Source organism: Mus musculus, chromosome 16 (assembly GCF_000001635.26).
Source record: "Mus musculus strain C57BL/6J chromosome 16, GRCm38.p6 C57BL/6J".
Classification (NCBI taxonomy): domain Eukaryota; kingdom Metazoa; phylum Chordata; class Mammalia; order Rodentia; family Muridae; genus Mus; species Mus musculus.
This window is the reverse complement of record NC_000082.6, coordinates 94,358,250-94,371,078: the sequence shown is the minus strand read 5'-3', so window position 1 is coordinate 94,371,078 and position 12,829 is coordinate 94,358,250. Positions and strand designations below refer to the sequence as shown.

The 12,829-nt window shown below is 44.7% G+C and overlaps 2 protein-coding genes and 1 pseudogene across 42 annotated transcripts in view; 2 read left to right on the top strand and 1 right to left on the bottom strand.

The window, feature by feature from the left end:
- Ttc3 (tetratricopeptide repeat domain 3) overlaps positions 1-454 on the bottom strand; it is a 98,598-nt gene extending 98,144 nt beyond the window's left edge. For 7 of the 36 annotated variants that reach the window (XM_030249048.1, XM_030249057.1, XM_030249050.1 and 4 more), the window contains exon 1: positions 218-306. Coding sequence is in view for 4 of the 36 variants with exons in the window: in XM_006522985.1 (XP_006523048.1) it covers positions 108-153 (46 nt within the window). In the remaining 32 variants the exon portion in view is untranslated. Of the gene's footprint in view, positions 1-107 lie in introns of all 36 variants that reach the window. The other 29 variants (XM_006522988.3, XM_006522989.4, XM_006522990.2 and 26 more) reach the window with 22 other exon arrangements.
- On the top strand, positions 64-12,316 carry Pigp (phosphatidylinositol glycan anchor biosynthesis, class P). Of its 6 annotated transcripts, none has more exons than NM_019543.3 (5): positions 64-184; positions 887-990; positions 3,446-3,518; positions 5,606-5,724; positions 6,292-6,627. In NM_019543.3, the coding sequence occupies exons 2-5, from the start codon at positions 909-911 to the stop codon at positions 6,414-6,416; spliced, it is 399 nt and encodes a 132-aa protein (NP_062416.1). In that variant the 5' UTR covers positions 64-184; positions 887-908; the 3' UTR covers positions 6,417-6,627. The 6 variants fall into 6 exon arrangements, with proteins under 6 accessions (NP_062416.1, NP_001153089.1, NP_001153088.1 ...); NM_001159617.1 differs by having other exon boundaries at positions 64-338; NM_001159616.1 differs by lacking the exon at positions 64-184 and adding an exon at positions 369-474.
- Gm15310 (predicted gene 15310) lies at positions 11,711-12,316 on the top strand (annotated as a pseudogene).

The following is a 12,829-nucleotide window of genomic DNA, read 5'->3' as shown; positions in this document are numbered from 1 at the left end:
AGGGTCACTGGACAAAGGGAACACACCCACAAGGGCAAGGGCGGCCACACCCCCTCAGCGCGCGGGCGCTCGGCGAGACGCGCGGCGACGCGCACACCCACACTCACCACACACCCACGGAGGGAGGTGTGGAGCGCCCCGATGCCCGGGCATCTCGGCTGCGGCGGGACGCGCAGACGCTTCCGTGAGCCCCGCCGCGCGCAGGGTCTGCACTCACCCGGGCCCGCAGCCCGCGAGCCTCAGACGCGGGCTGCCGACGCCTCCGGCCCTCCACGTCAACCAGACCCGCAGAGCGAACGCTCCGCGGCTCCTGAGGCGGGCGGGTCACGTGGCTTAGGGTGCGCATGCGCAGTCGCCGCGTCGCCCCCTCAGCTCGGTGGGGTGGGTGGTGAGACCGTGCTAGCCCCCTCGCTGCGGTCGCGGTGCGCCTGCGCCAAGCGGCGGGGGCGCCTGCCAGCCTCTGCTTTTCCTCAGGTTTTTTTTTTTTTTTAATTTCCGCCCACGCTGCGGGGGTAGCTGAGCCGCGCCTGCGCATTGGACTGAGTGGGGCTGAAGGGTGGGGACGGGTGGGCGTCGGTGCTCGCAGGACTCAAGGTCCCGGGCCTCCTGTTTCCTCTGAGCCTCACGAAGGCTGGGACAGGGCCCATCATGAGAGGGCAGGACTCGGGGCCTCTGTCCAGCCCGGGCCCCTTCCTCGCCTCAGAGGGTCCGAGGTGCGCATTTTCCCCGCAGCGCGCGCTCCCGCCGCCCCCTCAGCTGCAGTGGCGCGCGCGCGCGAACATCCGCAGTGGCTGTGTCCGCAGCAAGCGATGAGATTATGTAACAGACCATTGGTGAAGGGGGGCGGGGGGAGATGTCTGACGACGATTGTGTTCCTTTTCCACAGATTGTCTAAAGCCACAGGGAAGATGGTGGAAAATTCACCGTCGCCATTGCCAGAAAGAGCGATTTATGGCTTTGTTCTTTTCCTAAGCTCACAATTTGGCTTCAGTAAGTACTGGAATGATGGATGGCCAAGGCCCTTAATGGTATTGAGAACCAGGAAATAATGTGTTTGTCCTTAGAACGTACACACATGAACTGTTGATTCTTTCTACCTGTGTCTCTTCACGAGTCCTAAAAGGGGTACCGTTTGTTTGCTCAGTTTATGTATGCAGTTCTAGATGAACTCTCCAATATTTATTTAGCACTAGGCTTGATGCTAATGTGAATAAAACCTGGCCCCAATCCTTGAGGTCATAGTCATGTGGAGAAGCATAGTAAACCCACAGTTCAGAGAGCATGATGAGTGCCCTGGAAGAGCCTTGGAAGGTTTAGAAATTGGGGTTAGCTACCTCCAGGCCACTCCCTGGCAGTTCTATCAGAATAAGTCAGGAAGGACCATGGATAGAGTCTCTGAGTGAAGGCCTGTGAAGGTTTGGAAGTGAGATGCTTATAGCTCCAGGATAGCATGCTGTAGCTGAAGAGTGAAGATAATGGGCCAGAGAAGTCAGGTGTAAGAATGTACCCTTAACGTCTGGGATCTGCATTAATGCCCACAATGTTCCATTTTGTAGATGAGGCCACTGAGGCTTACAAAACAAAACAAAACAAAAACAAAGAACAAAAACAAACTTAATATGACCAACTCAACAAACAGAACCAAAGTCCCTCTTCAAATAGTTTGGAAGATATGAGGCAATCAAGTGGTAGAAAATTGAATGCCCACAATCCAACCTGGTCCTTGATAGAAATCAGAATGTCTATGTGGAGGTATCCTTCCCAATTCTTAAGTGAAAAGTACTAGCTTAGCTGTAGTGTAGTGGGATGAAGAAGCTACAGTTACTGGCTCTTTCGTGGAATCATTGTTTGGCCTGAGAGCTTTGTGTTTTGCATGAAGTGAACCTGTGAAGTAGGTGCTGCCTTGCTTCCTCAGTTTAAAGATGGGAATACTGAATTTAAGTAACTTGATCAAAGCCAAATAGCAACAGGACTGGAATTAGAACAGGTATACTGGCAGACTTCACTCTACTGAAGTCCTTTGACTCTTGTATTAACTTGGGTAATTTATGCAAAGAAGCTGCTTAATAAACATTAGCTGCCCTTTATTTCTATAAATTACTATTCAAAGAGGATTTTAAGGATTGGAATCTACAAGCATGTTAGATAAACCAAAACCTAATTGAAGAATTTACTGAGCACTTACTATGTATCAGACAGTGTTAGAGGCCAGGGAAAGGTAAAATAACCAAACCTTGTCTGCCTTCATTTGAGCTTTCTGCATACTTGGAGACGACAGATAAGTAAAACATATCCAGGAAGCAAAACAGGGATAGGGTGGAGGAGATTAAGGAGCAGGAAGAGCCCTCCTCATGTGCTGTGCTGCTGTGTGCTATCTTTTAATACTACAACTTACCATGCAGAAAGGAAAAGATCTCTGTAAGCATCTTTGTTCGGCACCAGAAGCTTACAGAAAGCACAAACCATCTCTTCAGGAGTTACTGTATTCCAGTCTTGGCATACAAAGCTCTGTAACACTTCATTCTTAAGACAAAACCCACCACTGCTGATGTAGCCTGAAACCTGTCTCCACCACTTCCTTTGTACAAATGAGTCCTTTCTTGTGTATAAAAATATACATGTGCGTCTCAGGACTGTTTTGAGGATTAAACGAGTTAGTCCATGTGGAGAAGTTTAGAATCTATTGTTAAAACACGGAGACAGCAGAAAAGGAGCCTACAAGACTGGGTATTGGTAGAAAGAAGATTGTACATAGACAGTCAGAACCAGAGGTGACAAGTTCCCTTTAAGCAACTACTTCTTAAGTAATTACTTCTTCCCTATGGAGAAACAATGAGCATGTAAAATGCAGGAGCAAATTCTAGCAATAAGTTCCTAAGAAATATGTCCATAGACTTTTTTTAAATTATCATTAAATTTGCTTACAATTCAAATGATATCCCCCTTCCCCGTTACCCCTCCACAAATCCCCCATCCCATCCCTCCTCTCTCCCCTCCCCTTTGCCTCTATGAGGGTGCTCCCCCACCCACTCACCCACTCCTGCCTCACCACTCTAGCATCCCCCTATGCTGGGGCATCAAGCCTCCACAGGACCAAGGACCTTCCCTCCTAATCATGTCGGATAAGGCCAATCTCTGCAGGATACTTATCTGGACCCATGGATCCCTCCATGTAAACTCTCTGTTGGTGGTTTAGTCTCTGGGAGTGCTGGGTGGTAGCCTTAGACTTTTTAAAGTACAGTATAAAAGCTAAGACACTAAAAACGTGTTAATATGGTAATTATGGTAAGTATTCTAAGACTGGTACAAATAAGGAGCTACAGATCCTGAATTTTGAGAGAGTGAGGCAGGCCTTTGGGGAGCATCTTTATTGTATATGAACCTTACAGACTAGACCATGCCTCACTAACATGTCTTCTCTCTCCCCTTACCCTCTACCCTGCAGTACTTTATCTTGTGTGGGCTTTCGTTCCCGAATCTTGGTTAAACTCCTTAGGCTTAACTTACTGGCCTCAAAAGTAAGTTTAATATTTCTTCAATGGGGAGGTAAAACTGATATTGTTTTGCAGGGTAATACTCTTCTCTAAAACCCAAGCCTTAAATCCTTATGGCTTTTAAAATCCATGAGTATCTGTGTTGAAATTGAATGTTGCTTTTATTTTTGTACTGGGGGAGGGTAGTGGGGGTATTCACATGTGCGTGCCCACGTTGTATGTGTAGGTGAACATATTTGCACGTGCATGTAGTGCCTCAAAGTTGATGTCAGGAGTCTTTCTTGAGGGTGACATTGAGCCCAGAGCTCTATAGTACAGCTAGTCTGACTAGCCGACTTGTTCCAGAATTCCCTGTGTCTGCCTCTGAGTACCAAACTTACAGCTGGCCTGCCACATAAGCTCAGCACATAACTGGGTCTGAGAATCCAGACCCAGGTCCACACACTTGAGTGGCAAGTGCTTTAACTAGTGAGCCACACCCCAACAGCCATACCCTAAAGGTTATTAATATATCACTAATTAAAGGTGGTGGGGCAAACATTTATCTCCGTTTCCTCCTAAAATCATGCTAAAATTATACTGTTGCCGGAAAATCTTTTAAAGGTATAAGCATACAAAATGGGATAGTAGGTAAGATATTAACAAAATTTTAGGACATGCTTCAAGATAGAAGAGTCTGGTTTTTCCATGTGGTAGACGAGGGAACCCAACAAGAACATTTGTGCCCTGGAATTCCAAAAAGGACCCAGACCTCAGGAGCAGCAGTGTCTCTTGGTAATGGTAATTCTGCATTGGATAGGAATTTTGTTTAAAATGCGTTAGACCTGCTGACTCCCCTTCCATATCTTAAACCTGGAGATTTATCCTGCCCGCCCCTTCAAAAAAATAGTTCCATCCTGTGGAAAGTGCTGGGCAGAGTCTAGTCTGGAAGTTACAAGGGTTAACTGTAGAAATGAAGCACAGGGGACAATTAACAAGCATCTGCTTGGCCGAATAAGGCTTCCTCCCCAGCACCTTCCCTTACCAGGCTTTATCCTCTCCCAGAGAAAGGTGGGAGGCACCTTTCTGAGGAAGCTGACCAGGGTAAAAGGCAGCATCTATAATCTAACCTTTCTGCCATCTCTGCCCATGTACATCACATACCTTACTTCCTATCAACTTATCACTTGGATCTTAAATATAATACGCCATCATAAACACCAGGCACTAAAAGAAAAGTCTGTCCTTAAATACAAAATAGAAGATACTTAAAAGAAATGGAGATAATGCCATCTAACAGAACGGGGAAAAGGTTTAATCATCTGAGATGAGAAAGAATCCTGAATGGTATGCTGCCCAAGGGATTTTTTTAAATTACCATTGAAAAGTTATAAGCATGGTAATTAAAATGTTATCTAGAAAGTTGACTGTTGAGACAGTGGAACAGAAAGCAAAGATGGAAAACAGAGAAATGAATAATGGTGCAAAAAAGTGGAAATTGTAGCAAAGGAAAACGGTAGGGAGGAAATGATTTAACAAAACCTGGCAAGATAGAGCACTTAGTGGACGTCACTGTATGGAGAGGAAAACAGAGACATATAAGAATTTGATTCTGGAGTTTTGATAGATACTGGGGAAACAGTAGACAGAAATGTATAATTTCAGAAAAACAGATAAGAAAACATAATACACTAAGGTTCTCAGCTGCAAATGTTAGCATAACCAGTTGTTTTTAACTGCTGTCATAATAAAGTGAAGCATGTGCAGAAAGTGTGAGGAAGAAGTAAACACCTTATTTTCATTTTAGAGCATCTAGAGAAAATGCCTAAAGCTGATGAAAATCAAGATATAATGTAGGCACGTTATATGGAAATGAGGATGTAAATACCAGAAGAAACAGCTCAGATATTGAAAGGGCATGTTTGGGCAGAATAAAATTCTAGGGTTGGGATGGCTTGGCTGAGACAGGTGTCTGCAGCTGTTCATTGGCCCCTTATAGCACTATCTGTTACATGCATACATCAGCTACTTTAATAATACTCTAGATTGTTAAAGTGTGTTTTGTGACTGACTCTTGGGAATTATGACTCATTCATGCATGTTTGTTGACATGCATGAATTCTCTTGTGCAGATACTGGGCGGTTGCATTGCCCGTCTACCTCCTTATCACAGTTGTAATTGGTTATGTGCTCTTATTTGGAATCAACATGATGAGTACCTCTCCACTTGACTCCATTCATACGATCACAGGTACGTTTATATGAAATAAAATTATGAGGCATAGAGGAAAGAGATATTAGTACTTTTATCAGAAAAGCAATCAGAAATAGGCCTAAGAAACACGTTGGGAGAAAGTCATCTGATACATTCAACATGGCATGATGATTAATCTCAATTGGCAACTTGAAGGAATTTAGAGTCACCAGGGAAACCAATACTGAGCATTCTATGAGGTTTATCTAGAGTCAGTTTATTGAAGTGGGAAGATACCTTAAATGTGGTATGTACATGGGCTCTAGGTCTGAATAAAAAGGAGAAAATAACCTGAATATAAGCATTTATCCCCGTCTGCCTCCTGACGGACAAATGGTAGACACACGTGGTCCGTCACCTCCTGCTCCTACTGACATACCTTCCCCTCCATGGTGAACTGTCTCCGTACAACTAAGCCTTAAGTTGCATTTGTTAGGGACTTTGTTACAGCATGAGGTAAATAGCTAATAATAGCTCGCGGTGATTGCCATCATCTGCACATCAGCCTGCTGAGCAGTGTGATAGGTCTCAACCAACCACAGAGCTTTTCTTCTTCTCTTGCAGATAACTATGCTAAAAACCAACAGAGGAAAAACTACCAAGAGGATGCCATCCCAGCATTGAGAGATGTCCCCATTAGTGAAGTAAACAAAATGTTTTTCCTAGGAGCCAAAGAACTCAATACCTAAAACTGAGCTGTGTATAAACATCCTAAAACCAGTCATTTACAGTTGTGGGCTGAATAATTTTGAGCATAATTATATTGATTGTCCTTTTAATACCCAATATTGACATGTAAAAACATGACAGTTGATTCCTTAGATTAAGTTCAATTGGTATTGTAAATATTTTCAACTGAGTTTTTAATTGACAATAAATAAAATACCACATTATACTATAGTCAACCTTGAGTAGATCTATATGTGCACACATGCATGTGTTCATGGGTGTATGAATGCATACATGCACAGTGTACATAGAGGTCAGAGAACAACTTCGGTTGTCTCTCTTCAGTGCCCTTTGTTTGAGACAGGGTTTCCCATTGGCCTCACTTCACCATGTAGGCCAGGCTGGCCCACAAGTTTCCAGGGCCCTACCTGTCTCTGCCTCCTACCCCATTATGACTTTTGTGTGGGTGCAGAGATCCAAACTCGGGTCTTCATGCCCCTACAGTATATACTTTACCAGCTAATCTCCCCAGCCTAACATAAAGCAACCAAGAACGGATGTCTCCCAAGTCTTCTAACATGCAGACAGAGTTGAAAGTGACTGCCTTGTCTGCTTGTCCTTAGCTGAGCCAGTGATCCAGCAAGACTGTGGCTGCTGCTTACAAAAGAGCAGGATGTGGTCAGAGCTGCCACTCAGTTCACAGTGTTCCCTTGTCCTCTCAGGGACAGTGATGGGCCTGCAAAGTTTTCAAATGGCTTGGAGTAAAACCTAGGACTCAAGTACCCAAGGAGCTAAAGGGATCTGCAACCCTTAGGCGGAACAACAATATGAACTAACCAGTACCCCCCGGAGCTCATGTCTCTAGCTGCATATGTATCAGAAGATGGCTTAGTCATCCATCATTGGAAAGAGAGGCCCATTGGTCTTGCAAACTTTATATGCCTCAGTATAGGGGAACACCAGGGCCAAGAAGTGGGAGTGGGCGGGTAGGGGAGTGGGGTGGGAGGGTATGGGGGACTTTTGGGATAGCACTGGAAATGTAAATGAAGAAAATACCTAATTAAAAAAAAAAAAACTAGGACTCCCCTGCACATTAACCTCAAAATGAGATTTTCATTCTGTCTCAAACACATCGTCTTTATGCCTCCTAAGGGGTTGTCTACGACCAGGGCTTTTCATGTTATGAGCTATATGTCTTTCGAGGGTTATAATAAATTTAGGCTTCTCTTCACCTTAAATAATCTCAGGACCTTCAAATATTTTGTACAAAGCTTTTAAAGAGCTTGTGTGATTTATATATTATGTTTGTGAATAATGGTCATGGGACAGTGAGATGGTTTGGCAAGTGAGGATAATTGCCGTCAAACCTAGCAACCTGAGTCTGATCCCTCAAGTTGTCTTCTGACTTTCACACACATGTAGTGGCCAGGGTACTCATGCACACACCAAAAAATAAGCCAGTCTCTTGGTTATAAGGTTAATTTTGCCAATCATCCCCTTTTTACCACTTGTGTTTGGCCCCATGCATATCCACACATCTATACCCATAAATATACAAACGTGTGCATGCAACACATACATGGGCACACACACAAAAACTATGTTATACAATTTAACCCAAAAGATTGATACAGTAAAAAGCCTAGTCAAGAACAATGAAATTTAAGACAAATTACTTTTAGGAAAAATACTTATATTTTCAAGCATAAAACTTGTGTCACAAATAGAATCATCTTCAAATTTTGCAGATATCTTTAATGCCTGGATTATGGAAGAAGCTCAGGCTTGTGCCCACGACTTCAGTCAGTCTGTACATTAACACACATTGAGAAACTTAGAGAACGAGCATAAAATACTAATATATTACTATTATTTTGAAAATTAGTTTGGTCTCATAGACCCTCTGTGATCTAATCTGCAGACCATAGATCTGGCGGAAGGGATGAGACTGGAATAGAACACAGTCTATCAGCAATGCAGTGTGCCTGGCTATCAGCATGCAGTGAGCCTGTCTGAGCATATATTCTAATGCAGCACCTCTCCTCGCCACTTCACACACTGTTTCACCCTCGTACCCTAGGTACTGATGCCCCAAAGGGTTATGTGCAAGCCTTAAAACAGATCCATACAGGAGCCATTTGTAGTTCATTCTAGAAGGAATGAGTTAGCCACTACAGATCTACCTAACGCCCCAAATAAGCAACTACCAGTAGATATATACCCTCTCTGCCCCTCCTCCCTCCTCCCCTTCCTCCTCCCCCCCCCCATCCCCCAGGGGACAGTTCTCTTGCGTTCCAGCAGCTTCTCTGAAGGTCTGTGGGACTGAGTCACCGTTGCCATGGTACCTATGCTGTCACCAGGCCTGCGCTGGCTTGTCTTCCTGCTGCATTGCTCCCTTTGCTGCCCACTCCAAGAGTTCCAATGAGCCGCCTACACACTCTTGTCAGACAGAAGCTGGACCTTCAGCTGAAACATTTTTATTTGTGAAGATTGAGTGTCAGCTGTGCGTGCGATGCATATCCCTGCTGCATGTCAGAATTCAAGAAAAGTGTTTGAAAGCCAGATGTGGGAGAACATGTATATAATCCCAGCACTGCGGAGGTAGAGGCAGGAAGATCCCAAGGTCAAGGTCATGTTCGACTACATAGTTTGAGATCAACCTAGGTTAAATGAGAGAGAGAGAGAGAGGGAGAGAGAGAGAGAGAGAGAGAGAGAGAGAGAGAGAGAGAGAGAGAGCTGTTTGAAAGAAACAGCATTTTGCATTCAGCCTAAATAATAGCATAAAGTACTCCAAACAGAAAATGTCAATTATAAGCATATTACTCTAATAGTTAAAGTTGTAGGAAGATTGAGATTAAAAGTCTAGATGTGGGAGGTAGAGGCAGGCTGATTTCTGAGTTCAAGGCCAGCCTGGTCTACAAAGTGAGTTCCAGGACAGCCAGGGCTACACAGAGAAACCCTGTCTCAAAAACCAAAAAAAAAAAAAAAAAGTCTAGATGTAAAATTGCCTCACTGTAAGATAGCAGAATTTCAATGGCTCGACATGACAGAAGTTTATTTTGCTCTGTGTTTTTAAGAATAGTTCTGAGACAGTTAGCAAATCTGATTGATGCCCATGGATGAGAGGAACAGATGAATCCACATTATCTATGTGGCCCATGACCAAGGACCTCAGTACCTTAGTAGCACACAAAGTTGTAAGCACTGACAATGTAATGTAAATACATTTGGGGACCAGGAGAGTCAGGGATTCAGAGCAGTGGCCTTGCAGAAATAGTTCAGGAACAAGTGTATGCATAGACCAGGATTTACACATAAGCATGATAATAGGGAAGTTACCATCAAATCATTCCATTTTTGTCTTGAATCTGCAAATGTAGTGTTCACAAACTTTGCTTTATGGGCCACGGTGACAGCTCATGGTCAGAGCTGGACAGCACTAGCCAAAGCCTTACAAAGCCTTATTCAGATGCTACGTTAACCATGTCATAGTCCTCCAAAGTTGTCACTTGTGACAAAGTCGTCCACCTGTGTCAGAAATCTTGTTTACATGGGCCTGCATAGCTATGAGTCAGCCCACATCAGCTGTCACAGCTGTCCTAGGGGGCCCTTCCTCTCCCTGTGACATTGGTCTCCCATGCCAACCCTTCTAGATGTTCTGTCAACGTTCCAAGAGTTGGCACATCCTTAAAGAGACTCAGACACTCAGCATTATGTGAAGGACATAGACACCTGTCAGTGATGAAATGACTGTGTCCACCTCGTGACGGACACAGCCAGAGTTCCAAAAGATTTTCAAAGTTCAAACTAAAATCAGGCCTTCTTCCTTCTAAGACATGAAGCTGAGTGGGCCTACGGCCCTGGGGATATGGGCTAGCGACGCATGCTGAGGAAGACGGAAGGGAACAGCTGATAGAGCAACAGCTGTGCCGATGACTGGGGTGATCGCAGGATCAAGAGTGTATTTGTAAGATGCTACTGTTTGTCATAAGACTGAGCTTCCCAAGGTTCTAGGCAACACCCACATCTGTACAGGGGTTTCAGAAAGGGTACCCTGGTCCTCAGATATGAAATAGATGTCGTGTCAAGGTGTTCCATTTTTTTCCCCTATTTCTGACTATGTTTTGATTTCCTACTGTCCCTTCATGGCAAAGATTTTAGAATCATTTGATGTGGGACCTCCCCCATCCCACCCTTGGGTGCTCGCTTTATCTGAGACCATAAGACGATGAACGTTTTCAGTGCATGGTGTTCCTTCTCCCTGCCTCTCTGCCTTTTCCACACCCGTAGGGCCCATTTGTCCACCTCTGCACTTTTCTCTAAGGACACAAGTTTAGTGCTCACTGCCCACGGACCACCTGTGGTCAAGTCTCCCACATAGACACTTCAAGCCCACTCTCTCAGGCTCCTTCCCTCCACAAAGTCTCAGAACCCAAGATTGATGCTGGGGTCAAGAGGCCTCTGGCATCTCCATAATGTCACACACCCCTTCTGGTGGCTGGATTTCTGTGGCTGCCTCAGGGGCCTCATTGTTCTCGTTCTGGCAGCACGTGTGTCAAACTGTCCCTGGCCTTTCTCCTCCCAGGGACACTTGTGATTAGAGTTTGGCCTCCCTGTATAATCCAGGCTGACTTCTTCATGCTAATATTCAATCACATCCTTTAAGTACCCACCCCCTTCTTTTGATATGGTAACTGGTGGTCAGTATTCACTCTGATAGAATCTAGAATAGCCTGGAACATGAGCCTCGGGGCGGACCTCGTTGATTATCTTGATTGCATTAGTGATGAGATGAAAAGACTTGTCCATTGTGGGCACTGCCATTCCCTGGCTAGGGGCCTGGGCTCTCTAAGGAGATGGGTGCTGAGCAGCAACCAGCATTCATTGCTCTCTGATTGTGACTGCGGTGAAGCAAGCTGCCCCCAGCTCCAGCCACCTTGACTTAACTGTAGCTAAGACTTTCCTTTCCCCTTTAAACTGCTTTTGCATTTTATCACACTGTCAGAAAAAGGAACTCAGATCACAACATTTATAAACCCCAGCAATTAAAGACTGATTTTTTTTTTAATTTTTTATTAGGTATTTTCCTCATTTACATTTCCAATGCTATCCCAAAAGTCCCCCATACCCACCCCTCCCCAAGACTGATGTTTTTGAGGGCTGCTCCAGTTTACTAAAATATTATACTAGAGCACAATTTACAATTCATCAGTTTAAAAAAAATGTGGAGTTATATCTCAGTGGTTCTCTGTTTATCCACTAATCACAAGGCCCTGAGTTCAATCCTCCGTGCAAAAAAATAAAAAAAATAGGCCGTGGTGGATAAGCTTGATCTCGTCTTCCCTGAAGTCTGGTTCCTTGGCAGGAATTATGATGGTAACCCTCGTGACCCGTAAAGACATCCCCCCCCCCCCCCCCCCCCCGTGGGTGAAAGTTCCTGAAGACCTGAAAGATCCAGAAGTATTCCAGGTCCAGTCGCTGGTGCTGAAATATCTGTTTGGCCCACAGGGATCTCGATTGTCTCACATCAAGCAGGTGAGCCAGGCCATGTTTGAGCTGAAGAACCTGGAATCTCCCGAAGAACTTATCGAGGTCTTCATTTGCGGCTCTCAAAACAACAAGGTTCGGGCTAAATGGATGCTTCAGTCCATGGCTGAGAGGTACCGCCTGCACCAGCAAAGTGGAGTGCTGAAGCTGGAGGAATCCATGAAGAGCCTGGAGCTAGGCCAGTGTATCGAGTGAAGCCAGTTTCCAGTCATTGTGTCTCCCACCTGGACGCTGGCTAAGCTGTGGCCAGTGTTTGGTTCTGGCGGGATTTTTAGCTTTGTTACATCCTAGCAAGATATTCCTGGATCCCTGCTGCGCATTCTGATGTGAATACCAAGGTTACCATTCTAAATAAAAAATAAAATTGAAATGAATTAAATGAAAATAAATAAATAAAATAAAATAAGGCCAACCCAGTCCATAAGTTTCTAGGCCAGCCAAGGCTACATAGTGAAACACTGTCTCAAAAATAAATAAATAAAGTAATTTATTTCCTCTAGACTAGGAATGAAGCCACTGTGTTGAAGATGGCAGATTTTCCACAGCAGAGCCATAACACTGAATATCTGATTCCTGGAAGCACCTACTGCCATAGGTCAGGGGCGCTATACAGGAAATAGAGACAGAAAGATAAAAGGAGAGAGAAAAAAGGAAGGAAACAGGGAGGAAACAAATAAGGAAGAGAGAGAAAGGAGAGAGGGGAGGGAGCAAGACTACTGTCCAAATCAACTCCCCACTTTTGTGCCTGCTGTGTGCTGTGCACAAGAACACGGGGACCCTCACACATGTGGCTATCTCCATTGTTCTCAGGGTCCCTCACACATGTGGTTATCTCCACTGTTCTCAGGGTCCCTCACACATGTGGTTATCTCCATTGTTCTCAGGG

What these genes read in the sequence shown, in the direction of transcription:
- Pigp (NM_001159617.1), top strand. Translation starts at nt 142, where the DNA reads ATGCCCGGGCATCTCGGCTGCGGCGGGACGCGCAGACGCTTCCGTGAG. An exon ending in GGCGGGTCACGTGGCTTAGG is followed by an intron (nt 339 to 886) that starts GTGCGCATGCGC and finishes CCTTTTCCACAG; the next exon opens with ATTGTCTAAAGCCACAGGGA. An exon ending in CTCCATTCATACGATCACAG is followed by an intron (nt 5,725 to 6,291) that starts GTACGTTTATAT and finishes CTTCTCTTGCAG; the next exon opens with ATAACTATGCTAAAAACCAA.